The 27,238-nt window shown below is 42.3% G+C and overlaps 3 protein-coding genes across 3 annotated transcripts in view; 1 reads left to right on the plus strand and 2 right to left on the minus strand.

Moving 5' to 3' along the window:
* LOC127795309 (putative UPF0481 protein At3g02645) overlaps positions 1-27,238 on the minus strand; it is a 91,158-nt gene that overhangs the window by 46,258 nt on the left and 17,662 nt on the right. The window lies entirely within an intron of this gene.
* Positions 7,231-8,241, minus strand: LOC127794812 (putative UPF0481 protein At3g02645). Its single transcript, XM_052326067.1, has one exon. It carries the CDS (start codon positions 8,239-8,241, stop codon positions 7,231-7,233), a length of 1,011 nt encoding a protein of 336 aa, XP_052182027.1.
* Positions 19,488-20,513, plus strand: LOC127794813 (uncharacterized). The gene is made up of 2 exons (XM_052326068.1): positions 19,488-19,634; positions 20,244-20,513. The coding sequence occupies exons 1-2, from the start codon at positions 19,488-19,490 to the stop codon at positions 20,511-20,513; spliced, it is 417 nt and encodes a 138-aa protein (XP_052182028.1).

Consider the following 27,238-nt stretch of genomic DNA (forward strand, 5'->3'; position numbering starts at 1 on the left):
CTTGAAGTTTTGAAATTACGTCTTCCCATCTTCCTTTTTCCTCATGTGGTCTCCCTTGTTTTGGTGGATTTTGAATTCCCTAATTGTTGCCATATGAAAAATTAGGATGGTTTCTCTAGCCGAATTGTATGTTGGAGAAAATGGATTATTCTATGGACACTGGAAATTTTGTTGACGCAGGAAGTTTTGCGCATTAGTAGCCTGCTCTGTGAGTGAATGGTCCCTTACGGTCAATGGGCATTCGGATGATAGATGGTTTGCCCCACAAGTTACACAAACTAGAAGAGATTCTTGAACCATACTAGCGGATGGAGAGTATTTTAAGGTTTCTATCTGTTTTGATAAAGCATCAATCTTGACCAACATCAACGTATTCATATCCACTTTGTATACTCCAGTTGCTCTCCTATGTGAACTCCTATCTGGCCACATTACAAATTGCTCACTCATCGTTTCATAAAGATCATGTAGCTTTCCAGCTGATTTGTTTCTAATAGAACCATCTGCTGTAGAATCAACTGTCGAACGGCTGTAATGAGTTAATCCAACATAGAAATAATGGTTTTGAGCTGGTAAAGAAAACCCATGATTCGGATACTTCCTTAGCAATTATTTATACTATTCCCATGCTTCATGAAAATTCTCAGTTTCAGCTTGCTGGAAAGTCGAAATTTCATGCTTTAATTTGCTAATCTTGGCTGGTGGAAAATACTTTAATGTGAATTTGTGAACCAAATCAGCCCATGTAGTGATGCTACTAGGTGATAGTGAATCCAAAAACTCCCGAGCTTTGTCTTTCAGAGTATGAGGGAAAAGTCGCATCCTCAGTGCTTTCTCATTGATGCCTTGAAATTTAAAATTTCCACAATACTCCAAAAAATGAGTGAGATGATAGTGAGGATTTTCATCACTTCTTCCATAGAACAGAATGTTGTTGGAGAATAAATTAATCACATTTGGCCTCAATTGGAAGTTATCATGCCCATATGGAGGATAGACTATGCTTGACCGGTTCTCAACGATAGGAGGCATCATGAAATCCCCCATCAAGATATCACTCTCATTGATCTCAACTGTACGCTCCACTTGAACAAGCTGATTTCCGTTGTCGTCCATAATGCTTTGCTGTTGTTCCCTTTTTGCTTTTTGTTCACGATGCCTTTGATGAAATGTTTGTTCAATCTCCAAATCAAACTCAACAAGATCAAAACGTTCTGAGCGCTGCATGCACTATTTCAATCCTAACACAACAAAAATTAAAATAGTTCAGCGTCAAGACTTAAAGGAAGCAACACAAGTGTTAAAGCTAATCTTAATTAAAGCAATAATCAAAAAAGCCAATCCCCGGCAATGGCGTCAAAAACTTGTTTGCGTATTCTTTCCTGCAAGTGAACAGAATCGTAACAAGTAATATAATGATGAATAGAGTATCGTTCCCATGAGTATTAACTTTTTATCCCTACTTTAACCATAATTAACTTTAATAAGCCACACACAATTAAAAGAATACTCAATGGAAGTTTTATATTAATTAAAACTAACTCATTAAAAGAAAAACACAAAATAATTCTTTAGGTTTTAAATATAGAAATTTATTGCACTATGGTTCATGAATCCACCGCAGTTCCTTAATTGGTTTAATCTTTCAGTGATCAGGTTTTATAATTCTTGCCTTGAGCTGAAAATCGATGATCCTAAGTTAATCAAAAGCCTCTCTCGATGGTCAATCAAATCTATGCTTACATATGAGATTAATTATCTCTAATTAATTTACAAATATACAAACATGCATTTATCAATAATGATTATCAAAAATAAGATTTCACAAGACATAATGGTATCTCTACCTATTATCGAACCTTATGTCGCTTATTATCAAGTGCTAATCTATATTGAATCTCTCGAAAGCAATATAAATCACAAATACTTTCTAATGGCGGTCAAGCATCAAAACGGAATTAGAGCATAACAAATGATCAACTCGAAAGACAAGAATATAATAAAACCTAAATACTTTAAATTAAATCATCATTGAACTAGGTTTCATCAATCACTCTAGCCACAAAGTACTTAGTCTAACATAGTTTCAACCAATGAAAAAAATAATAAAAACGGAGTTCATAATGTTGGAGAAAAGAAAGAACAGAAAAATAAAACCAAAATCGAAGATCTTCAAGAAAATCTCCTCATTTTTCCTCGACTTGCCGTCTTCTCCTCCTCTCCAAAGCTCCTAAATTTTCCAAAAATAAGTCTTTATATAGTCCTCTTTAGGTTATCAAAGTCATACACCTTGAAGGAGTCTATCTCTCTTTTATTTGGATTGAAACGGGCTTAAAACGACCTTTTCATGAAATTTTGAACCCTACCACGGTATGCTTGTTGCTGCAGACCTGTGAGCTCCACAAACTAATTCCTGAAGCGGTCTTATAGCGGTATGCATTCTGTTGTAAAACTGTGAACTCTAGAAACTAAATCTTACAGCGGTATGCATTCTACTATAAGCTTGTTGGCCTTCTTCTTTTGCTTCTTTCTTCATCATCTTCCACTTTTTGCTCTCGACACTCTTTTGCTTTATTTTGAATCGATACCCGACCATGCCTCCAAGCTTTATTTCAACTCCCATCATGTACCAAAATCACTCTTTTTGCCCCATGTCCGCTTTACATACAATGTGTACCTATATTGACAAAATTAAGCCCAAAATGAATAGTAATTATGTTCATTGAATACTTTAATGTTAAGCTTGATCCATTAATTAATTGTGTAAAATATGTTGATCAATAATATTTAATTAAATCATAAGAAATGATAGATTTGGCACAAGCTGTCAGTCATAATCTAGTGAATTTATTGCCTAACCAGATGCTGACCTTTTTTTATTATTTACCGACCTTCAAATAGACTTTTGCAACAAGGAAGAAGTCACAACGAACACAGCACATGAGCTTTAAAAATCCTAAAGAAAACTTAAGCCGACATCCTACAACAATAATACGGATAAAGATAGAAAACTTAATTCCAATTCAACTCTTAATCAGAGGCAATACAAAACTTAATCCGTCGTATGGAGCCACTAGGATCCATTGAAGGAAGTAAAAAAAATACATACATATATACATATATGTATATCCATCATTTAGAACTTGGGAAGGGGGTCGGTGTTTAAAAAATTGTATTATTCTCTCTTGGGTGGGGTGGGGGGGGGGGGGGGGGAGGGTGGGTCGGTGTTTAAAAAATTGTATTTTTCTCCCTTATTTGTATTTTATTAAAAAAATTAATGAAATATTTTTGATAGTGTTCGAAGAGGTAGGCAAAATTAACTAAATCTTATTAAATTTTGAGGTTCTATTTTGTTGTTATATTAAATAATTTTTGTTGAGTATATTTGTAGTGGTGTTAGTTATATATTATGCTATTAAAAATATGTTTAGAAAAAATTTGTCTTAAGAGTATGAGTTTTAAGTGGGATCACTTGTGATCCTTTCAGTCTTTTTTGAGATTTTTTCTAAAACAATTTTGGTATGATTATTTATGTACTATTCATTTATTTGGGTACTGCTCATCTATATAGTATTATTCACGATAAAGTTCAATTTGAAAAAAATGACTTGATTTTCCCAACAATATATATAGTTCATATCAATCTACGTACAACCAATACAATTAGCAAACAAAAAGAGGGTGAGTCTAACATCATAGGCAACTAAGGATTAGATGGATTAATGTTGACATTGTAGCTCGATCGACTCCATCATTTGCAGCTCATTCATTGAGAAATAGTTCCACATACACGCAACAAACTGACAGCCTCAACCTATTTATTCCAATTACCAATCCCATATAAAGTACAGGGAATCTGGACAAACATTCATGAGGGGGAGCTATAAACAACTTTCATGCCCTAAAAGGTCAATATGTACATTCTCTAAGAGAGGATAATACTGAAATCATTGTAGCTGATTTGGAGGGTTTCAAAACCATAAATAATGGAAATGATATCGACAAAGAGGATTATACTTGTTAGCCTAGTGATGCCATTAGTTGCAAACACAGGCAATGGTTAACACAGGTAAAGGCCAAGGATGTAAACTAGGATGGTAGCTAATATTGGTGATAGTGATGGGGAAGTCCACACAAGTGTTAGTGAGGGTTTAGCCTCCGGAAGGTGACAATAATGGGGTTAGAGGTCGACGGTGAGGTATCTTCGGCAATGGTGATGGAGTTAGATCTAGCCTTGGCAAGGGTGATTTTAATGTCTCAAAATATTTTTAGAATATTTAGAGATTTAATTAAGGAAATAAATTCAAACTTAATTTTGAGAAAATTTATTTAGCCAAGTGAGTGGGTCAAATGATTTAAATATATGTATATATATATATGTACAATAATATGTATATGTCTTTAAAGTGAAAGGGACCCATGCAGGAGGGCTTCATAGAGCAGCAAGTAGGAGCTTTAGCAGCTGTTTGCTTGCGCCAGGGGATCGACGGCCTTGGGCAGCCCCGTGCTCCCTCGCCCCGGGAACCATTGGGGATGGATTCCTTTTTTAACTCTCTTTCCCTTTCTCCTTTTTTTAATATGCATATAGAGAGGATAGAGTTGAAACAAGTGTAACAGATGAGAAAAAATAAAGAAAAATAGAGAATGAAGGAAAAAATTGGAGAAAACTAGCTAGTGAAGGGAAGAAGAATCTTCCATCAAGGTGACCTAAGGGAGATTGGGAAGTTAGGAGAAGCAAGCAAGATCTTCTTAAAAAGATCCCAAGGTGGATTTCCCCCACCCATAAACAATTTTAAAAATATATTTTGTTTGACTTTTCATTTGCATCTATGATCAAATATGGCCATATTATTTTTCACTATGTCGCTTAGGACTGAGGTGACATGATTAGGGACTTTCTAAGATGCGATTATAAACATGTTAACATGGTCGCAAGTGGCATTGGCAAGTAAAAACTTACATTTTATTTCATATACACATTTTTTATAGACACTTTATTTTTGGGGGTTTCCTCACTTAGAAAGTTTATTTTATAATTTGGGTTCATCTCCTAAAATATTCAAACATTCTAAGGCGAGACAAGTGATTTGAAGGGGAAGGAAGTCCTTGAAATGTAGGTTTTGAAAACTTCACAATAGTTTTTTGAGGCATTTCATGTTTTGCAGATGTTATATGTGTTTTTATATGTACTTTTTGGTGATATCAAATATATTAAACATGCTAAACCCGTTATATGAACTAAATTTATATTTAAGAAATGTCATTTTATTTTGGTGGAGATAGATGATTTATACATTCATATATTGGGTTATAGTGGCTTAGAAATTTATTTTAAGGATTCCTAATGGTTTTTGGACAAGACGCTTGAAATGTCTTTTTTTTCCATTTAAACTCGATATTTTATAATTAATAGAAAATTTGGACTCCTTAATACTTAGTTATGAATTAAACTAGATTCGATTTGTAAAATTGAGCTCACACACAAATATCTCAACTTGATAAACTAAATTGAATACATAAATTTGGACCCCCGCTCAAATTGCTTACCAAATTCAAACTTCTATTTGGACCCATTTGTCCTTTTGATACGCTTCTCTCGATCATTACAAGGTTTGGCTTTTGCTCATTACTGGCTTCTTCCATCCTCATGTACTATCTAGATCATTTTCTTTTTATTGTCATTGTGTCCGGATGCTATTTTAGATGCTTTTGATTATCTTGTCTGGAAGTGTATTTGTTTTGCAAGGCTTCTGGAAATGGTGTTCCTTGTTCTGCCTTGCTTTTTGGCAGTCTACCTCTACCGTGTCATCATTTGGAGCAAGTTCATCCTGTTTCATATGTTATTATATATGGGAGGAGTTCATTCCAGAAGCTTGGTGGCATTGGATATGGTGGTGTACCCCACTTTTCTGTCTTGGGGTTTTCTGAAGGTCTGGTATGGTGCTGTACCCCACCTTTCAGTCTTGGGGCTTTCTGGAGGTCTGGGGTGGGCTTGTTTTCGTTTCCCTACTCAATTGGGCACTCCTATTCGGGGGTTCTTCTTCTAAGTCCTCCCATGTTCTCATGTGCTTTTTATCTCTATGGGTTCTTCTTCTACGGGTTTGGTTCATTTTGCTAATTTGATGTTTGGTTTGTTTCTAAGTGGCTTTGTGGGGTATGCCTGTCGGCCTTCTTGTAATCTTTTGTTCGGTTTTTCGTTTAAATCTTTATAATATATTTTCATTTATAGAAAAAAAAAATTAAGTGAAAAGGCAAGGCACACTAGAAATATACCTCTCTAAGTGTCACTTATAAAAATAATCTCTAATAAATCTAAAAAAATAAATAAAAAAATATAGAAAATCAAGTGAATAAAGGTTTTTATGAAAAATATCTTAAGAACAAAATCCTATAACGTGAAAATATATCCTAAAAAAAAAATGGTGTTTCATTGATAGTTGGATGTGTCAGCGAGGAGGTCATACCAAGAGGACATGTGTCAACAGTGGGTTAGGGTGTTGATGGTGGCTTTGCATGGTACCTGCAATGTGCTCGCTAGTAATAGAGGACAGAGGCAATAATGAGCTACAATGGGTAAGGGTTTCTAGGGTTTTGTTGTTGCAAGGAAGCAAGGGATGATTGGGATCGATCTGGGTAATAGGAGATGCTTGACAACGGCATTGGAGCACCGCTATCTCGTGACAATGACTCGTTGGCCATTGGGAGTGGCAGCGGCGGTACAAAACATCCTACCATGTGGGGTTTCCTAGAGAGAGGAAGAGATGCTCTTTGAGATAAAATTGAACCCCCCCCCCCTCCCCCTCAATGCCAAATGTTTTACAAGAGAGTTGGTAATTAGATTATTTAATGTTGTTTGAATTGTTAAGGTTTAAAATTCCATCATTGCAAAGGCCTTAAATGACTTTATTACTAAACTAAAGTTTGTATTTTTTTCATGGAGCTTTTTGTATCATCTTTTTCTTTTTAATTTCTAAATATTATTTATAAAATTTAATTGTAATAAGCAATACATTTATTCTAGTTTTTAAAATTATGAACTTCCAAGTTTACCCAGATTCCCGTGGAATTCAGATTAAATCGATTCTATCAAAGTGATTATTGTTCGACGATAACACAACACAAATATGGAACATTAATCTCGTTTCATGAAAAACAATGGGTCCAAACCCCCTCTCTCTTGGTAATTAAGCAGCAAACCAAATCACATACAATTAAATCAAGAGATCGCCACTAGGTTTCTGAGAGTGGCCTTCGTGTTGGCCTCCACCCGGACGGCGGGGAGGTAGAGCGTGGCCGAAGCGGCGCGTTGAAGGCCATGGACATGACGGAGCCGTTCGTGGGGGAGAACCGGACGCCGGCGCTGGACAGCTCTGTGACAGAAGGGATGGCGATCTCCTCTAACAACGGCGGCTTGCCAACGTTGGCATCGGAGATTGAGGTCTGGGTTTCTTGGTTGGTTTGTTTGGTGTTCTGGGAGAAGAATAAGTACTCCAATGGCGGTTTCAAGAGACTGAATCCGGGAAGATTTGAGATTACCGTCCATGGAAGTTTCAATGTAACCTCAACCAGCTCGGAACGAAGTAGTCTTTTGATTCCATATAGTTGGCCTGGACTTGATTCCTGGATCATTTTCCAGAGTTCATCAAGCAGTTGTTTAACATGATTTGAATTCCCGAAAGATTGGCTGCCTTCTTCCTCTTTTCTGCTCTCTTTGGCTTCACGTTGTTGATCATCAACTTCAATACAGATCTCAGATGGCGGCTTGTGTAATTTGGGCACGATAGCGTGGTACAAAAAGTCCAGTAAGTGCGGGCATTGCCCAAGTTTGGAATTTGGGAATTTTTCAACCGTCTTAAACAGCGAAATCTCTTTACATAATCCCATCAACATGGAAAAAAGCTTCTTGTCGGCCGATTCAGGCGCCGGCGAAAGCTGCAAAAACTTCAACAACTTTGTGAGTAAAAACATGGGAATTTGATTCTCGAGCATCACCAAATCCCAGAGAATGGCCTCGTGCGCCGACTTTCTTCCGACAGGAGTTTGAATGAATTCCAGCGAGAAGGCGGCGTCGACGGCCATCATCCAGGCCAAGGTCTCGCCGTTAAAATCCAAGTACTTGTGGTAGCAACGTCTGATTCGGGGCTCGAGCTTGGCCAACTCATCTACAAAATGCTGGAATTTGAAATCCTGAGGATGCTGTTTCTGGGTTCGTTTGGCGGCGGCGAATTTGTGGCGCTGCATCTCGTAGAGCTCGGGCCGCCAGTAATGGTAAGGGCCTAAGGCGACGTGTTGAGGGATACAGGAATAAGGGTCCGCGGCCAAGAGCTTCTTGGGGACATTGAAGATGCAGGCTGGGATATCGATCTCTTCTTCCAGTACTTGTTCGTCTAGGGTTTTCCGAATCTGAATCACCCATCTTTGCTCGTCAATGAATTAAACAGGAGCTTGAACTGGAGGCCAAATTCATATTCATGGTGGGTTCAATTTCAGACATGTTTCTGTTGCCGAGAGAGTGGCAGTTTCCCTTTTGGTCCTCAAATGAAGAGAGAGAGAGAGAGAGAGCCCATTCCGTGCGTATTGTTGTTGTTTCCAAATTCCATCGTCTTCATATATATACGTTTTATTTGTCATCAACCTAAATTTTGAAGGAACATGGCCGCCGGCTTCAAAAATTTGCCTACTTTTGCGCAATTAATTTTGTACGATAAAAGCAACGTGACTGCAAGCTCGCTGCATTTTCAACTTTACACTCCATAATAATAAATGGGTTTATATTTTAACTTTTATTATCATCATAATTATTAAATTTTGATTTTTATTACTATTCAATCCTTATTTTAATTAATTAAATGATTAGTCAATATATTATTGTTGATATATGACTCAAAATAAATTGATATGTTATATTTTTTTTATTAATTCATGTAAGTGACATATGGCATATGTATTATATTTTTAATAGTACATTTGAATTTAATTTCAGTTGCATTTGGGTTTTATGTGAGATTATATATATATGTATAATGACCGGTTGCTTGTGGGCCATTGATCTCTTCTGGAAACCATTAATCGATCGGATGGCTGCCATTGTTTTTACTTTTGTATGTAAGCCTTCATTGGAATTTCAACCGGCACTTTTTGCAAACTAACATATGCACGAAAGTGAGATTAAACAGAACCTTAATCCTAGTTTCTTGTATCGATCCTTTTCTTTGGGAAAATCATGGGGTTGTGTGAGAGAGGTAAAAGATTGTTGTGAGTGCAGGGAATGGCTCGAGATATTGGAGTTGTGTACTCGATTTCTTTGTTGTGTTCGATATTGTAAGTGGTCAGTTTATTTTCTTGTATCTTTTTTTGTAATCAATTCTATAAATCCATGTATATTCTTAGTGAATTGACTATAGGGTGAAGGCATGTTGTGAGTAGGATCATTTTTTATCCAAACATATAAACGCTATGTTTATTTTTCTGTTTGCGTTGTGTGTGTTATGTTTGTATTTTTGTTTTTTTTAATTTTGTTCCGATAATAATTGTAATGACCCAAATCCATTTTCTTGTATGTTGTTCATGCTTAGACAATTAGACGCATTACTCATGTGTTAGTGGGTTTATATTTAAGTTTTGTATTATTATTATTATTATTATTATTACTACTACTACTACTACTACGGTTCCTATTCGTAATATTATTGTTGTTGATATTGTTAGTATTGATATTATATTATTATTATTATTGTTACGATAATTATTGTTAATATTATTATTTTTATCATTATTCTTTATCACTGTTATTCTTGTTAATTTTATTAATAATTTTAATATTAATATTGTTATTATTATTCTTATTGTTATTATTATGATCATTATTATTATAAATATTATTATTATAGTTAGTATTATTATTATTACTATTCTTATGTTTATTACCATTGATATTATTATTATTATTATTACTATTGCTTTTGTTATTATTTATATGTTAAGCCATACACTGCCACTGCTGCCTGAGAACCATCAGAATGCTTTCATTAGCCTCAATTCCTAAGCCACTACCTAAAGCCAATTGAAGCGGTGGATTAGTAGAGGTTCATAAGAAAATGTGGAAGTATTGAATTGGCGATTTGAGTGGGAAGAGAGGGAGAGAGAGCAGTGTGATCACTGATCGGCTAAGTGAGAAGAAAGAAGGAGCAAAGGAAGTTGCAGGGGCCAAGAGCGAAGAAGGAGCAGAAGCGAAGCAAAGAGAAGTTGCAGAGCAGAGGAGACCGAGGGTGTGCTGTAGCTATTGTTCTGATTTGGTTCCGGCAAGCTGTTCAGGCAAGCTCATCTTTTTCATTTCTCCCTCTCGAGTCCCTGTTAAATATTGGCGAGTGGGTGAGCTATGATTTTCTGTCATTGTTACTGTACGTGTATATACATGCATGCAGTTGAGCTCGATCAGCCGTGAAGTTGCAAGCTCTTCCTCTTTTTCTCTAACTTGAATCTCTATCATCCAGCGGGGAGATTGTGAGCAATGCTTCAAGTAGTTGTCTGACTAAATATATATATATATATATATACATGCGGGTGCTATGAGTTTAGCTACTGGAAGTAAGAAGATGGAAGCATGATGTATATATATAAATATGTATGTACTGGAGCAGTAACGTGATGGTGGTGTGAGCTCGCTGTGTGTAGGTGGCCGTGAGTGTGTAGCTAGCTATGTGTGTGCGCGATCCATGAGTGAGTTCGCTGTGAGCAAAGTGAGCTCGCTGTATGTATGTGTGTGTATCGCTGTGAGTTGCTGTGTACGTGTGTTCACTGGGGAATGTTTAAGATAATTAATAGGTGTGTTCACTAAGGGAGTTTTGTTCTATAATAATATTGTTATTGTTATAGTTATTGTTGTTGTAAAGATAAGATTATTAGTAGTAAATAATAATTATTATTGTTAGCATAATATTAGTACATAAAGTGTATCACTATTTATTATACGCTATTCCCGTATCACTGCTTACGAATTAGGCTCAATCCAATGGGCCAGCCCAATCACCCAGAGCCTAGAAAGCCTAGGCGACCTTGTCAAAGGAAATTCATACACGATCGAAGTCCAAAGCCCGTAAAGCAAGCATCTCGAGAACTCTTGGTAAAGCCCCCAGCAAGCTCTCAACAATCGACTAGCGAGTTCTCAGTAAAACCTTCAGTTTGCTGGACCGTTGGTTGCACTCCTCACCCTACAATTTAGATAGCCTTAATCAGTTTGGATGTTCAGTGTTGAAATGGTGAGGAGGTTTAAACTCACCAGTGTGTGAGTGTAGTTGTAGCACAAATATAAATTTCGGACAAGTCTGGGTCGATTCACTGGGAGGTTTATTTAACAAAAGAATTGTTCATTCAGGTTGATTTATCCAAAGAGAGCTAAGTTTTCTTGATTGTGAAAAGGTTTTTTTTTTTGGAATATTAAAAAGGTCTTGGGTTGAGGCGAGTTCAGAACCAATGCCTAATAAATCTCTTGTAGCAATTTAAACAGCAACATTAATCTGAAATAAACAGAGGATCATTTAGTAGTTATAATTCAAGATACGAATAATTCTCAGCTAAGCAACCCTCATACATGATATGAGGGTTCTAGGTTAAGATGTCACTGTAAATTGTATTATATTACTGTTATATGTATTTCTCGCATCACCCCGCATGGGCCAGACTCGGTCTGATAGACCGGCCCAATCACCCAAGGCCAAGAAGGCCCGAACGACCTCGTCAAGGAAAGTCCAGCCTCCACCAAAAATCTGGAACTCATAAAGCGAGCATATGGCGAGCTCCCGATAATCCCCCAATGAGCTCCAAGCAATCGACTAACGAGCTCCTGAAATATCCTCCAGATCGCTGGCCCATCCAGGTCGCTGGCCTAAAACCTCCAGCTCTCATGAGTGGTAAAGCTGCTGAGAAGTCAGAGGTAGGGTCCGATCACTTTATCTGTAACAGCCCATGCCCCTCGTAATGAGGATCCCACTCCCGGTCTTGTGAAGGCGATAAGAACTGTTTGTCCCCCATTATACAATCACTGTATTTTTATATGTTATCTGAATTGTAAAAGCCCCTCAATATAAATGAGAGTAAAAGAGACCATGAAAGACAGAAGGAATAATCAGATACCGCCACTCTAAGAGAATAATCAGACTGCGGTCGTGGACTAGGCATCGTTCTGGCCGAACCACGTAAAGATTCTGGTGTACACGCTTGGAATTTTGGGGGGGTTTTTTCCTTTCTTCTCGGTATTTTTGGATTGACTCACCGCGGCCCAAAACGAATCATGGTCGGCCGAAATTGAACGTCGACATTTTGGCGCTAGAGGAAGGGGCCGCTCTGATCAATAACCATGGCTAGAGGAAGGAATACTCGAAGTTCCGAGGCGGCGGTCGACCCACCTGAAAATCACCACGATCAACCACGAGACTTACCACCAAACGGAGGACCTGTTGCCCCGACAACCGATACTCCTTTGCCGCCGCCCGCCGGAGACGCTCCCGGCATACCACCACGGGTCCCTGTCCAACCTACTGTCCAAATCATTGGGATAGGGACGATCCGGGACTGGCAGCAGTGCCAGGAAGTATTGGAGAATACGGTAATGCAACTCGCTAACGCGGTCAGAATTCTGGCCCAAGCTCAAGCACGGGCTGTCCACGATCCACCGGCGTCGCCTCGCAGGGTCCGCCAACTGCGGGAGGAGAGACACCCACCCGCGGAAGAGGATATCGGGGATAACTATCCATCCCTAATTCACCGCTCCCCAGTCCGAGAAAGAAGTAGGCGATCGCAAGCCCAGCAATCAGTAGGACCGGACTCAACTGTGGAAGAGCTGTATCAAAGGGTGCGACAGCTGGAAGAACGACAAGGAGTCCGCAGCCAGAATAATGGCCTTGGGGATAGGACGTCGTTCACCAGAGAGATTGAGCTCGAACCCCTGCCCCGGAGATTTAAGATCCCGAGCATACCACAATATGATAGGGACAGCGACCCCTATGATTACCTGGATGCGTACAACATGCAAATGGATCTACAGACAACCAGCTCGCTGGCTAAATGTCGCGCCTTCCTAGCAATCTTAGGAGACATCCCCCGAGCTTGGTTTAGGAGCCTTCCGCCTCGTAGCATCAACAGCTAGGAAGAGTGCCAACAGAGGTTCCTTAACCAATACAGGGCTCTAAGGAGGCAGCTCGCGCCACCTTGCCACCTCGCCACCGTATTCTAGAAAGAAAACGAGCCACTGAGGGATTACATCGCCAGGTTCAGGCACGAGGTGAGCAACGTTGAGGATCCCTCGGATGAAAGTATCCTAACGGCGATCTCCGCCGGCCTCCGAAAAGACGGAAAGCTCTACGAGAGCATCTACCGAACCCCGGTCAAAGACCTGGGGGAATTCTATGAACGAGCTTCCAAGGAAATCCGATGGGAAGACGCCTTCGGGACGAAGAAACCCGTCGGGTCGAGAGAAGAAGCTGGGGGCTCCAACCAGAATAAGAGAAGGCACAACGGAGATGCCGGAAGAGAAGCTCGGGGGGAGCGCTCGAGTAATGAAGTGTTCAAGCGAGTTTAGAAGGTAGACGGAGATGAGCGACCTCGTAGATCACAACACTTTGATAGCTACTATGCCCTGTCAGACCCCCAAGAAAGGATCTTCGCCATCGAAAGGAACAAAGAGGAATTCGGGAAGCCCAACCCGTTAAGAACCCCAAACAAATTCCGAAACAAAGAAAAATTTTGCGCATACCACAACGAGGCGGGTCACAACACCTCGGAGTGCTGGGCCCTAAGGGACGCCATCGAAGATCTGATAAGAAGAGGTTGCTTGAAAGATTACGTGGTGCGGCCGACTAATCAACCAAGCCAGTCGCCGGTACAGCAGCAGCCCCCCACCGATGATGACCAATCACCGGCTGTACGAACCATCTACACGATCCATGGCGGGCCCCACCTCGCAGGATCCTCCCATAGATCCCATGACAAATACATACGAGAGGCCAACCATGTCTTGCTAGCAAGATCGGGCGAACAGCCAGTTCCCGCGAAGCGGCCTAGGGGTAACCCAATCCCAGAGAAGATGTTTTTCTCGGAAGAAGACGCCGGAGACGTCCATTAGCCGCACAACGACGCACTCGTTATACGAGCCCAGGTCGGCAACTCCGAAGTGCGAAGGATAATGGTGGACACGGGCAGCTCGGTAAATGTAATGTACAGAACATGCTTCGATCAAATGGGTTTGGGACCAGAACAGTTGAACTCGTCCCCAGAGCCACTCTATGGGTTCACGGGGGACGTAGTGATTCCCGTCGGTCGGATCAGCCTTCCCCTCACCATCGGGGATGCAAACCGCCAGGCCACTACTTTGGCAGAATTCCTAATAATTGACTGCCCCTCAGCATACAACGTCGTACTCGGAAGGCCGGCGATGAACGACCTGGATCTAGTCACTTCAACCAGGTCGTTTACGGTGAAATTCCCGACCCTCGACGGTGTAGGGTGTGTACGAGGCGAGCAGCACCTCGCAAGACGTTGCTATGAGGACGCCCTGAAAATGGGAGCAAAGGGAAAGAAGGTAAATATCATCGCAAAGGTCGGCCCGCGATCAACCGGCCAATGGGAGGCTAAACACGACCTAGATCCCCACGAGGTCGACTGCGAAAAACCCACCGGTCCCATGGAAGAGCTCGAAGATATCTCAGTCGGCGAGGCAGACGAAGAAAGGCACCTCAAGCTAGGCAAGAGTCTAGCCCCCAAGATAAAATCCCAACTTACAAATTTCCTTAAAGCTAACCTTGATGTATTCACATGGAACCACGAATATATGGTGGGAATCGCCCCAGAAGTCATGTCACACAGGCTCAACGTAGATCCAAGCTACAGGCCAGTGCACCAGAAGAGGAGGCCAATGACTCTGGAGCGTTATGCCGCTCTTAAAGAAGAAGTGGACAAACTCTTGGCAAATAATTTCATCAAGGAAGCCCACTATCCGGTCTGGGTGGCCAACCCGGTCCTAGTAAAAAAGAAAAACGGGAAGTGGAGGACCTGCATCGACTTCACCGACCTGAACAAGGCCTGTCCCAAAGATAGCTTTCCTCTCCCCAGAATCGATCAGCTCGTGGATGCAACGGCTGGTCACCGCCTCCTCAGTTTCATGGATGCCTATTCAGGCTACAACCAGATCCCCATGAACCCTACGGACCAAGAGCACACCTCGTTCATAACCGACCGGGGGCTTTATTGTTACAAGGTCATGCCCTTTGGATTGAAGAATGCTGGCACGACCTACCAGAGGCTGGTCAATACGATGTTCGAAACACTGATCGAAAAAACCATGGAAGTATACGTTGACGACATGCTGGTAAAATCCGAGCAAGTGACGGACCACGTTTCCGATCTAAGAGAAACGTTTGGAGTCCTCAGGCGATATCAGATGAAGCTCAACCCGCTCAAGTGCGCCTTCGGTGTAGCCTTTGGAAAATTTCTTGGGTTTATGGTAAACAACACAGGCATTGAAGCCAACCCAGAAAAAATTAAGGCTCTGCTCGACATGAGGTCGCCCGTAAGAAAGAAGGAGGTGCAAAGCCTCAATGGTCAAGTCGCAGCTCTGAGCCGTTTCATTTTAAAGGCAACTGACAAGTGTGCCCCGTTCTTCGAGCTTCCAAAAAAGGAGAAAGACTTCAGATGGACAGAAGAATGCGAGTTCACATTCCAACAACTAAAGGAGTACATGGGACGGGCCCCATTGCTCGCCAAACCTAAGGAGGGAGAGAGGTTGACCTTGTACTTAGGAGTATCCCAACAGGGTCTCAGCGAGGCCCTCGTTCGGGGGGAAGAAGGGGTGCAGCACCCCATTTATTACGTCTCCAAAAGCCTAATCGATGCAGAAACAAGGTACGCACCAATCGAAAAATTGGCTTACTGTCTAATAGTGGCATCAAGGAAGCTGCGACCCTATTTTCAAGCTCATGAGATCGAAGTCCTGACCAAATACCCATTGAAACAAATTCTCCAAAAACCAGATACCTCAGGCCGCTTACTAAAATGGTCTATTGAGCTCGCTCAGTTCAACATAAAGTACAAACCAAGGACGGCGATAAAGGGTCAAGCGTTGGCAAACTTCATTGCCGAGTTTACTGGGCCAATTGACGAGGAGCCGGAAAACCTGAAAGGACCGTCCTGGGAACTATACGTCGATGGATCATCGAACGAGCAAGGAGCGGGAGCCGGGGTTATGCTAATAAGCCCCGAAGGTCACAAAATCCTCTACACCCTGAGGTTCGATTTTTTGGCCACCAATAACGAATCCGAGTATGAAGCCTTATTAGCAGGACTCTGCCTGGCAAAGGAAATACTAGCTGAATTCTTGGAGATCTTCAGCGACTCTCAGCTAGTTGTCAACCAGGTACGGGGAGAATACCAGGCCAAAGACACGAAGATGGCAGCATACTTACAGAAGGTACGTGAACTTTTAGCCACTTTTGAAAAATATGAAATGCATCAAATCCCCCGTTCCCAGAACTCTCATGCGGACACTCTGGCTCGCCTAGCAACTGCCCAGGACGCAGGATTCTTGGGGGACATACCTGTCGATTTTTTGGCCACCCCGAGCACGGAACAATGAGATGAAACGCTACTGATCATGGCGCCACAAAACTCATGGATGACCCCCATCTTGGAGTATCTGCAAGACGGGAAACTACCGGAAGACAAGCTGGAAGCACGTCGCCTGCGAGCTCAAGCCGCCCGATATTGCATCTACGATGATAGATTGTACAAGAGGGGGTTCTCAGCCCCGCTCCTGAGGTGCATTGACGGCACCGATTGCCAGGCTGTGCTAGAAGAAATTCATGCAGGCCACTACGGTAATCATGCAGGGGCACTCTCTCTGGCACAAAAGGCCCTCCGACAAGGGTTTTATTGGCCCACCGTGAAGCAAGATGCCATAGAGACGGTCAAGAAATGCGAGAAGTGCCAAAGGTTCGCCAAGGTTCCGCGAGCTCCGCCGGCTTACCTATAGCAGATGAGCAGCCCTTGGCCCTTTGCCATTTGGGGCATGGATCTAATCGGGCCGCTCCCCACGGCTCGCGGAGGATGCAAGCATGCCATAGTGGCAGTTGACTACTTCACCAAATGGGCAGAGGCCAAAGAGCTCGCATAGATCACCAGTGCAAAGACACAAGCGTTTACATGGGATAACATAATCTGCAGATTCGGAGTGCCACAGCAAATAGTAACGGACAACGGAACCCAATTCACCAGCGAGCAATTCATCCAATTCTGCGAGTCAATGGGGATTCAAAAGAGTTTCACCGCCGTTGATCACCCCCAGGCCAATGGGCAGGTCGAAGCAGTTAACAAAATAATCAAGCAGACCCTGAAGATAAAGCTTGAAGCTAGAAAGGGGGCCTGGGTGGATGAACTACAAACAGTGCTATGGACCTATCGGACAACAGCCCGAAGCAGCACTGGAGAAACCCCATTCTCAATGGCATATGGGTCGGAGGCTATGATCCCCGCCGAGAATAAAGTGGCTAGCCACCGAAGGGTCACCTTTAGCTTAGATCACAATAACGAGCTATTGGCGGCTAATCTGGACCTGCTCGAGGAATCAAGAGATGTAGCTCGCGTGAGGATCGCCATTTATCAACAAAGGGTGGCACGATGGCACCTTAGGTCCTAACTGGGAAGGTCCATTTATCATCAAAGAAAATTTGAATAACGGAGCATATCATCTGGCAAACATGGACGGTCTCCCTCTCCCACGAGCTTGGAACGCAGAACACCTTCGTCCTTACTTCAGATAAATGTAATCGTTCTTGCCTATGCTCCGTCTTTTTCATTACGAATGACTTTCATGATTCTGGTTAGAATTTATGAACTTTCATTGCACTTTATTCTTATTGGCATTCAATTGAATGCCCCCGTAACGAGGGGTCGAGAAGCCATGGTTTGCGAGCTGAGGCCTAAGTAACCTAGCCACGGCACTACGATCAACGACTTAACCGAGCATTCACCTTGGTCCCTCCCTCAGGTCGTGGTTTGCGAGCTGAGAACCAATCATCTTGATTTTATGTCATGGTTTGGAACCTACTGAGCAACCACTTCCACAAGTAACCCCGAGCTTGGGTTCGCTAGCCGAGGTCCTTTTATCTTGGCTTAAAGCCATGGTCTGCAACCTACCTGGGTGTTCCCTCTTAGTTCAAATAAAACTTGTAGAAGCCACTGGGTGTTAGCTGAGGCCGTAACGCGACCTACCTGGACACATATCCTGGCCGTACAAGTCAATGAGATAACAAGCCATGGTGTGTTAGCTGGGGTCACTCTATGACCCGCCTGAACATATAACTTGGTGGTCCTCCTATCTTGGCTTAAAGCCATGGTCTGCGACCTACCTGAGTGTTCACTCCCAATTGATTGAAAACTTATTAAAAGCCTCAACATGCCGGCCGAGGCCATGGCATAATCTCATATCCTATCAAATTTTGCGTATTAGACCCTATCAGCTGAGGTCCGTCTTAACTTGGCTAAATAAGACTATTCGCGACCTACCAGGCAGACACCCTATAACGAGCTTCTCAGCCACTACATGTTAGACGAGATCGCAAGGCCATCCGACTTTACATATATCTCGGCAAGGCTCTCGTCATTTCGTCAAAATATGCTGAACGGGGTTTCTTAGAAATTGCCTAAGTATGAGTGTTCGCGTTGATTATTACAACTATCATCAGCGAGCTAGTTAAAGAGCGTTAGTCTACGAGCTGATAAAACTCTGGATCTACCTAGACCTATGTTCGAACAGTTCGTTATCAAGTTACATGCTCAAAAGTTCCTTATCAATGAATCTTTCAAAAATACGGGAGTCTTGTTGAAATGATTTTCAAGTTATACCATGAAGAAGTTACTTTCAAGTCACCTCATCGAAATTGGTTCAAGAATCGTTATGCCAAAACCTCATCAGAATTAACTTGAGTTCGCGAAGAAATCAGAGGCAACGTGCACAAAATGCCATTTTTTTTATTAGATGAAGCTCACGTTACAAAAATATATATATATATATGTGGGAATCCTAGCTAAGAGGGGCGTTTGGTTCTACAGGATCAACCTCGACAGGGCGAGCTTCAGTAGATAGGGTCGGCTGGAGATCGACCTCGACAGCCCCGGCTGGACAAACCTCGGCAACCTCCACAGGAGGCTCCTTGGCAGTCTCACCAGACTGAGCCGCGGCGACCCCGAATAGCTCAGCCTCAACCTGAGGAGCCTGCGTTGCGACCACAAATGAGTCAAGGGGACTGGCATCGTCAGCATCCTCCGCGGCCTCGACAGCATACCGAGCCACCTCCTCGACAGCCTGCGTACCAAAGAAGGAGAAATCCATCTCAGGATGGTTCACCCAAAGGGTGTACAGAAATGCCGAGCAGGTGTCGGATCTGGTCTCCCTACGCGCAGCATCCATCCGCTCTCCGACCTCCGCCCTTATATTGTCAATGGTCCTCTTGGCAAGCTCCTCACATCGGACAGCACGATCATCCGCCCGTGTCCGCTCCTCTTTTGCCGCCCTAAGCTCCGCCTCGGTTGATTTGAGTCGCTCCTCAGCCCTCCGCAACTCCGCCTTCGCTCTATTTAGCTCACCGGTGAGCCCGGAGTTGGCTTGCTCCCACATGTTCTTCGACCTGCGAAGCTTCTCGTCGAGATCTTTATTCTTCTGGACCTCCATCCTTAGACGCGTTAAGCAACCCTCCACCTCCTTTTGAGTGGCAAGGAGCTCGACCTGGAGATCTTTCTTCTCGTCCGAGAGCTTCGTTATTTCGGCCTTTTGGGCGTTCTTCTCGTCCTCAAGCTTCGCTATTTCGGCCTGACGGGACATGCTCACCGACTGAAGCTGCTCCTCAAAATCTTTGTACTGAGCTCGGAGCTTCACGGCAGCAAGAGAAGTCTGCAAAAGAAGAAATGTTAGCTCATTAAAAAGTAGGCTAAGAAACCAAGGTACGAAGAATTCCCACTTACCACCAGGCTGTGACGGGCCATAAAATCACAAAGGGGGATTCCCTTTAACTTCGGGTCATCGAGGGGCTTCGAGTTCGGACCCAGGAAGTCGGGCACGGAATCCAGGAGGGGACCAACAAAGACCCCTCCTGGCAGGGCCTCCAAGGCGAGCTCCTTTTCACGGACCCTGACCCGTTTGGCCCTGATATCCTCCCCCTGTTGTAGCTGGTCCGTTCTCCGTTTTGAGCTGGTGGCAGGAACGTCTCGAACCTCCACTACGACCTCCTTCCCACGGGCTCCACTTGAACCGTGGTCTCGAGAGGCAGGGGGCCGATGCCCCAGCTGCAGATGAGCTTGCTTTGGCGGTTGGGGTTGACGGGGCAGAGTTCTTTGCCGCTGCTCCTGCTGCCCCCCCTGCGGCTGTTGGGTTTGCTGCTGTTGAGGGCGTGATTGCGGCTGCGGCTGCGGCTGCGGCTGCTCTGACCTACCATCCCGCGAGCTATAGCTCGGGGTCATGGAGGACGTAGTGCCCGACCTCGCCCTAGGAGACTTCGGTTGGAGGAGCTCGAGATCAACCATGTTATCGTCTTAGTCGGCTTCCCCTCTTGAACTGTTTGGTTCGGCGACCTGCAAGCCGGAAGGGAGAGTCTCCATACCCAAGTCCCTGAAATGATCTCCCTCGATAGTCTCGATGCTAAGAGGAGGGGCGATCTCGTATTCGCGAAGTAGCTCATCCGAAAGTTCAAGAATTTCCGAACTCGACTCCGCAGCCACAAGTTTGCCAAGGATATCAGTCTCCTCAGCCTATAAAATCGGTTTCTTCCCCCCAAAATCTGCATCAAAGCATGAGCAAGTTAAAACAAGCACTTTCGAAACAAAGAAAAGATTTATGAGAGCTCATATTCTCTTACCAGGGGTCAGTGCGAAGCTACAATTCCTATGTAGAGAAAGGGAGGGGCAAGACACGAAGAACCAACTGGACTTGGAATCACCCACGTTGGACTTCCCCTTCGCTTTACCCTGAGGAAGGGCGGCCTTGTACGAGGAAGGACGAGCCGCCAGGTAATACAGCCCGTCCTTGGCATTTTTGAAAGAAAATAAAAATCTTATCAGTTTTGGCGAAGGGAGAGGAAGCTTATTTGTAAGGAATAAGACGGCCAAAGAAGTGAGTTGGGTATACAAATTCGGTGTTAGTTGAAAGGGGGCGAGCTTGACGTCGTTCAAAAGGGAAATAAGGTACGGGGCTACTGGGAACCTAAAATCGAACTCGAGATGTTGGGGGCTAATAGCTACGAAATTGGCTGGCGGGTAGGCTGCATGGGAGCTCGAAGTAGGGATGAATATTCGGCAGGTCCTGGGGAGACCAAACTCCTGAGCACAAGTCATCACCTCGTGAGGCTTGGCCTTGGATGGGAATCTCTTGAAGACCGCAAGATCAGCACTCCCACCAGCGATCTGATCTTGAACCTTCAGCTCGGTTTCCGGAGAGGTCGAGACGGCGACCTCCCTGCACCCCGAGCTCGCACCCTAAAGATTTTGGCCCTCCATGATGAGAGAATCTTCAGAGTTCGAAGTGTCGTTTTCTCCTACGATATAATTGCAGCGCTTTTGACCTAAATTTTCACGGTGTTGGTCGGACATCTACAAAGGAAAAGAGAGAACAGTCAGGTCGCAAGTCGCGAACCAGACCTCAAGAATCTAGAAAAAACCCTAAAAAAAATCCCCTAGGTCTTCCAGGCTGAGCGCTTCGCAAAGGGGTACCGCCTAGGGCGGAGGGGCTGCAGCCGCAAGCCTGGTGTTCCATGAAAAGCTAATCCTAAGGTCATTGGGCCCAAAGGCCCAGCAAACGCCAAACTAAATCATGTCGTTTCTCCAAAAATGAGAACGACATCAATCGACAAAGCCAGAGAAACCACCGACGGCTAACCAACGGTGGACGGCCTCACAAGAAGAAAAAGAAAGTCACGACAAACTTACCTAAAAGCTGCACCTGACGTCTAAATGGAGACTCGTACCAAGCACCGGACGAGAACAGCAGACGTCTGAAAGCACGGCGATAATGGAGGCCTCGAGAGAGGAAAGAGAAAGCAGGGAGGCAAAGGTTTGAGGGAGTTTCAAAATAGCGTGAAAGAAGAAGCGGGTGGACACTCCCCACTATTTATACTGACGGCCTGGTCCATCCCAACCGTCGGATCAAATGACGACTTATCACATGCTTCGCATCCAGCGGCCGCACAACAGCTTGTGGGTCCCACGGGCGTAATCATGCGCAGAAACGGGGGGGGCGCATTAAATGTGCTGCCGACAAAGAGTGCTGCGTGGAACGACTAGACTTAAAGTGATTGGGCAGAAGTCGGAGGGATGGAAGAACAACTGGTACGCGTCAGTTCCCAGCTTGAAGATCGCACCGCGAACTGGGGGGCTTATGTTATATGTATTTCCCGCATCACCCCGCATGGGCCAGACTCGGTCCGATAGACCGGCCCAATCACCCAAGGCCAAGAAGGCCCGGACGACCTCGTCAAGGAAAGTCCAGCCTCCACCAAAAATCCGGAACTCGTAAAGCGAGCATATGGCGAGCTCCCGATAATCCCCCAACGAGCTCCAAGCAATCGACTAACGAGCTCCTGAAATATCCTCCAGATCGCTGGCCCATCCAGGTCGCTGGCCTAAAACCTCCAGCTCTCATGAGTGGCAAAGCTGCTGAGAAGTCAGAGGTAGGGTCCGATCACTTTATCTGTAACAGCCCATGCCCCTCGTAATGAGGATCTCACTCCCGGTCTTGTGAAGGCGATAAGAATTGTTTGTCCCCCATTATACAATCACTGTATTTTTATATGTTATCTGAATTGTAAAAGCCCCTCAGTATAAATGAGAGTAAAAGAGACCATGAAAGACAGAAGGAATAATCAGATACCGCCACTCTGAGAGAATAATCAGACTGCGGTCGTGGACTAGGCATCGTTCTGGCCGAACCACGTAAAGATTCTGGTGTACACGCTTGGAATTTTGGGGGGTTTTTTTCCTTTCTTCTCGATATTTTTGGATTGACTCACCACGGCCCAAAACGAATCACGGTCGGCCGAAATTGAACGTCGACAATTACAGACTATGATTTGATTGTCTGAGCTTGGGTATATCTCATCTCCAATTCTAGCAACTCTCATACATGACATGAGAGTTCTAAGTTAGGATAATGACCCAATCCAAACTCACAAAATCATTTACACACTCAACTCAAGTTTAACTCAGATAAATCTTGCATTCATCGAGGTTTGGCTTATCTTGAGATTCAAGAACATTGGACACTGTCCTCGCCTTAACCCAAGATTAGATTTAGCTACTCATCTCCATTTAAAAATTAATTGACAAGAAATTAAATGACGTAATTTAAATGACAGAATTTAATTGATAGGAATTAAAATAGTAGAAACTAACCGGCCATTTAGGCGGTGGATAATTTAAATGACAGGAATTAAAATTGTAAAAATTTAAAGGCAGAAATTAATCAGCCATTTAGGCGGTGGATAATAAAGTAACAATAAATGACATAAGAATTTAAAAGAAGAAAGAAAGGAAGGAAGATTACAAGAGAAAACAAGAGAGAGAATAAGAGCAATTCTCTAAGAGAAACTCTAAGAACAAAACTAAACTTTGATTCAAGTTATAACAACTCTCTTACAAATGCACCAAAGTGAGCTATTTATAGCTCACAAGATGTAATACAAGCTACACAATTATTCAACAAAACATTCACCTAACTAGTGGAAGAAAATTAGGTAAAAGACAAAAAATACAAAAGACTGTGTGGTGGACTTCTCATAAGAATACAAAAGACTTTAGGTGATGGACTTCTCATAAGAATACAAAAGACTTTAGATGGTAAATCACTTATAAAAAAATTACAAAACAAAGAAAAGTCTTCTACAAATTGGGCTTTGTTGGGCCTTTGATTGGTCTTGGGCCTTTGGTTGATCTTGGGCCTTTGGTTGGATTCCATTTGATAGTTGGGCCAAGTGCACTTGAAACATCCTCTAGCCTCCATAATTGGCCTTTGAATTTGAGCAATAAAAATGGGTAATCCAATGTCTTCGATTATGCCCCTAATTAATTGTAGAAGCCAACTTCCTTGCTTCATCCTGAAATAATATGTAATACTAATAATTATTTACTTTAAGCATAAATATAAAGCCAAAATAGGGATATAATTCATTAGGATATAGGAAATATTGACCCTTATCACACCCCCCAACTTGAATATTGCTAGTCCCTTAGCAATTAGATTATACACCAGCCATGATCTAATCGCAATACTTGCATGGATATAAAAATTTCAAATTCGAAACCAAAATGCGTAGAGTAGAACATTCAAAATAAGTCGAACATTCAAAATTAGATTTATGGTTAAAGGTCATACAATCTTAGGAATGGCAATCAGGGATGATCAATACACAGATTTACTCCCTCGAAGTTTTGACTTTAAACCTTACTGTGGATTTTCCCTCTAATAATGTGGATTTTCCCTCTAATAAAATGATTCATCAGGTGTACACACAAGAGGGTGCACCGTTATAAGAGTAAATGTAAAACAAGTTCAAACTCAGTGTCATCCCAAATACAAAGAACGTATTTTCATGAAAGAACGGGGAAATTGACATAACTTCTTGACTGGAATAATGCCATAGATAAATAACTTTTGAATTTAAACAGAATTCCTTGCTCGAACTCGAATCCTGAGATCACATGATTTATAGCATCAAGAGGGACCAAATTGGGTTGTAATGGGGCTATGAGGTTAATACGGGTTGTCAAAGAAAATGGCAAAGTGTGCAAATGGTGTGTTGGGTTTTTTTTTTTTTTTTTATACTAATCTCAAACTGGATATAATGTTTTCTTCAGCATTGGTTTTGAAACACTTATGCTGAATAACTAAGAGAACTTCCCCCTTTTCTTTTTTTTTTCTTTTTCTTTTTTTTTTATATGAAAATACTGAGATAGACTGATTCTAGAAACACACCAGGTTGGACAAACTTCATATGGTTACAGGTTTAGACGAAGGTAAGGAAAGAAATTGTGCTAAGAACAGATCAAATGGGCTAGCAAGTGAGGCTAATGTAAAGAAAGAAAAAGGTTAATAGGCCCAAATTGAAAGTAATTGATCCCCCTGTCATACTTCTACAAAACAATGTTACTCAGTCAACTAATTCAGAGTTTGAAACCAGCCAAATTCATCCGCTATCATACTAGACATTCAAAGCAAATTGATATTTTGAAGCTATTGAAAAGATGAGATAAACAATAAAGCATATTTAGAGTAAGTGTTATTTCACTCAGAAGTAACGATTATTAGGCTCAAACACTCACTCGGGTAATAGTCTCTACTTCTGTTGAGGGATCATGCAGTGTGCTAATCAGCTAATTACCATTGCCTTTGACTTTATGACCGATAAACCAATTTCTAATTATTGAACACTCGATGCATGCAAATCATCTATTCTAATTCCATACATATACGTTTTCAAATAAAAAATTAATGTATTCATGATTCATATTGCAAATTCAACTACCTATCAGTGTATAATTCCAAAGCTTTAGGGATAGCATTATCTAAAGCACACACATTTTTTTTTAAATTTTTTTATTCACACAAAACTACAAGCATGCAATTACAAATTCACAGTCAAACATAGACCAGATAATTCATAAATATACCTTACTCCCCCCAACTTGAATTGCAGTAATAAAATAGGATTGTTAGGAATACCTGGAACTCCATAAGTCCATAGATTTACTGTGAACTGTTAAAACTCAAACAAACAAATGAGGATACCATATATATATTTTTTTATATTTTCACACCAAAATAAAAATTTCATGCAAGTCATAAGATAAACAAAATGCGTCTCAAGAGTACAAAGTACTCCTTACTCAGCCATCTTATCATAGACTCGCCTAACAACATTCCATAGTTTTTTTTTTTTAAGAACCCAAGAAAAGAAATTTTGTACAAGTCATAGGAGATGCGTCTCAAAAGTACAAAAAGTACTTCTTACTCAGCCATCTTATCATAGACTTGCCTTACAGGGATAATTCTAAATTAATCGAACCTTTTTGCCGCTTGTTTTTGATTGCCTTAGACCAATCTATCCGAGGCTCATAAGGATCATACTGTGGAACATAAGCATGTAATTTTTCTAGCAGCTCCTCAATGGTGGATGCAGAAATAAGAATCTTTCTTGCTGAAGGAGAAATGAACTTTTGGTCCACAACCTGATCAATAAAAGAGAGCAACCCATCGAAAAAATGGTTAACATTTAAAAGTCCAATGGGTTTGGTATGCAGATTGCTCTTAGCCCAAGAGATTATACAGAAGATTTCTTCAAGTGTTCCAAAATCTCCTAGTAAAGCAATGAAAGCGTCTGACTGATAAATCTTACAAGTCGTGTGCTCAGACATAGAAGTCGTTTCTATAAGTTGACCGCATGTAATCCCAGAAGTACGTGGTTCAGCCAAAGGGATTGGCATTACACCTACCACATATGATTTTTCAAAATGTGCAGCTTGTGAAACATAACCATTCAATCCACGACTTCCCCCTCCATATACCAAATTAATCTTTTTCTCTCCTAATTTTTGGTCTAGTTCGCTTGCTGCAAGTGCGTAACAAATATCACTCCCAAGTTGAGAGCCACAAAGTACACATATGGTTTTGATTCAACGAACTAACTGGCCTTCCATGTTTGTTCCTTTTGTCTGCCCTGGAAAGAGGTTTGGCGATCAAAAGTAGCTATACAACAATTCAACAAGAAATAAATACAAACAGAAATAATGCGTAAGTACAAGTAGTTGTGATTGTGGCTCACATCTTCCTCTGGTTTTACGTCCAGAAACGGCTTAAACACTTTCTATGAAGCGAGGATAAGCTTCCCATCCAATTTTCTTATAGATTGGCAAACATGGTCGTTTTTAGTCAGATTTCCAAGACTATAGCATTGGCGGTCACTTATGAACTGGGTCCATAAAGCAAGTTCTCTTTGCACTATTCCACATGGATGCGTCTCAAGAGTCAATCGAATATCATCCAATGACTCCTTACTCAGTCCATCCTTTATGAAATTAATTTTATCTTCTCGATTTACGGACGTAAACCCCACAGATTTGCATCGAGTGTTACAGGTCCAACGAGCACACTCGTGACAACCATTCACTCTTTTAGCTCTTCGTTTCTTCGCAAAACTACTCTTCCCTAAGC

Source organism: Diospyros lotus, chromosome 2 (assembly GCF_014633365.1).
Source record: "Diospyros lotus cultivar Yz01 chromosome 2, ASM1463336v1, whole genome shotgun sequence".
NCBI lineage: Eukaryota > Viridiplantae > Streptophyta > Magnoliopsida > Ericales > Ebenaceae > Diospyros > Diospyros lotus.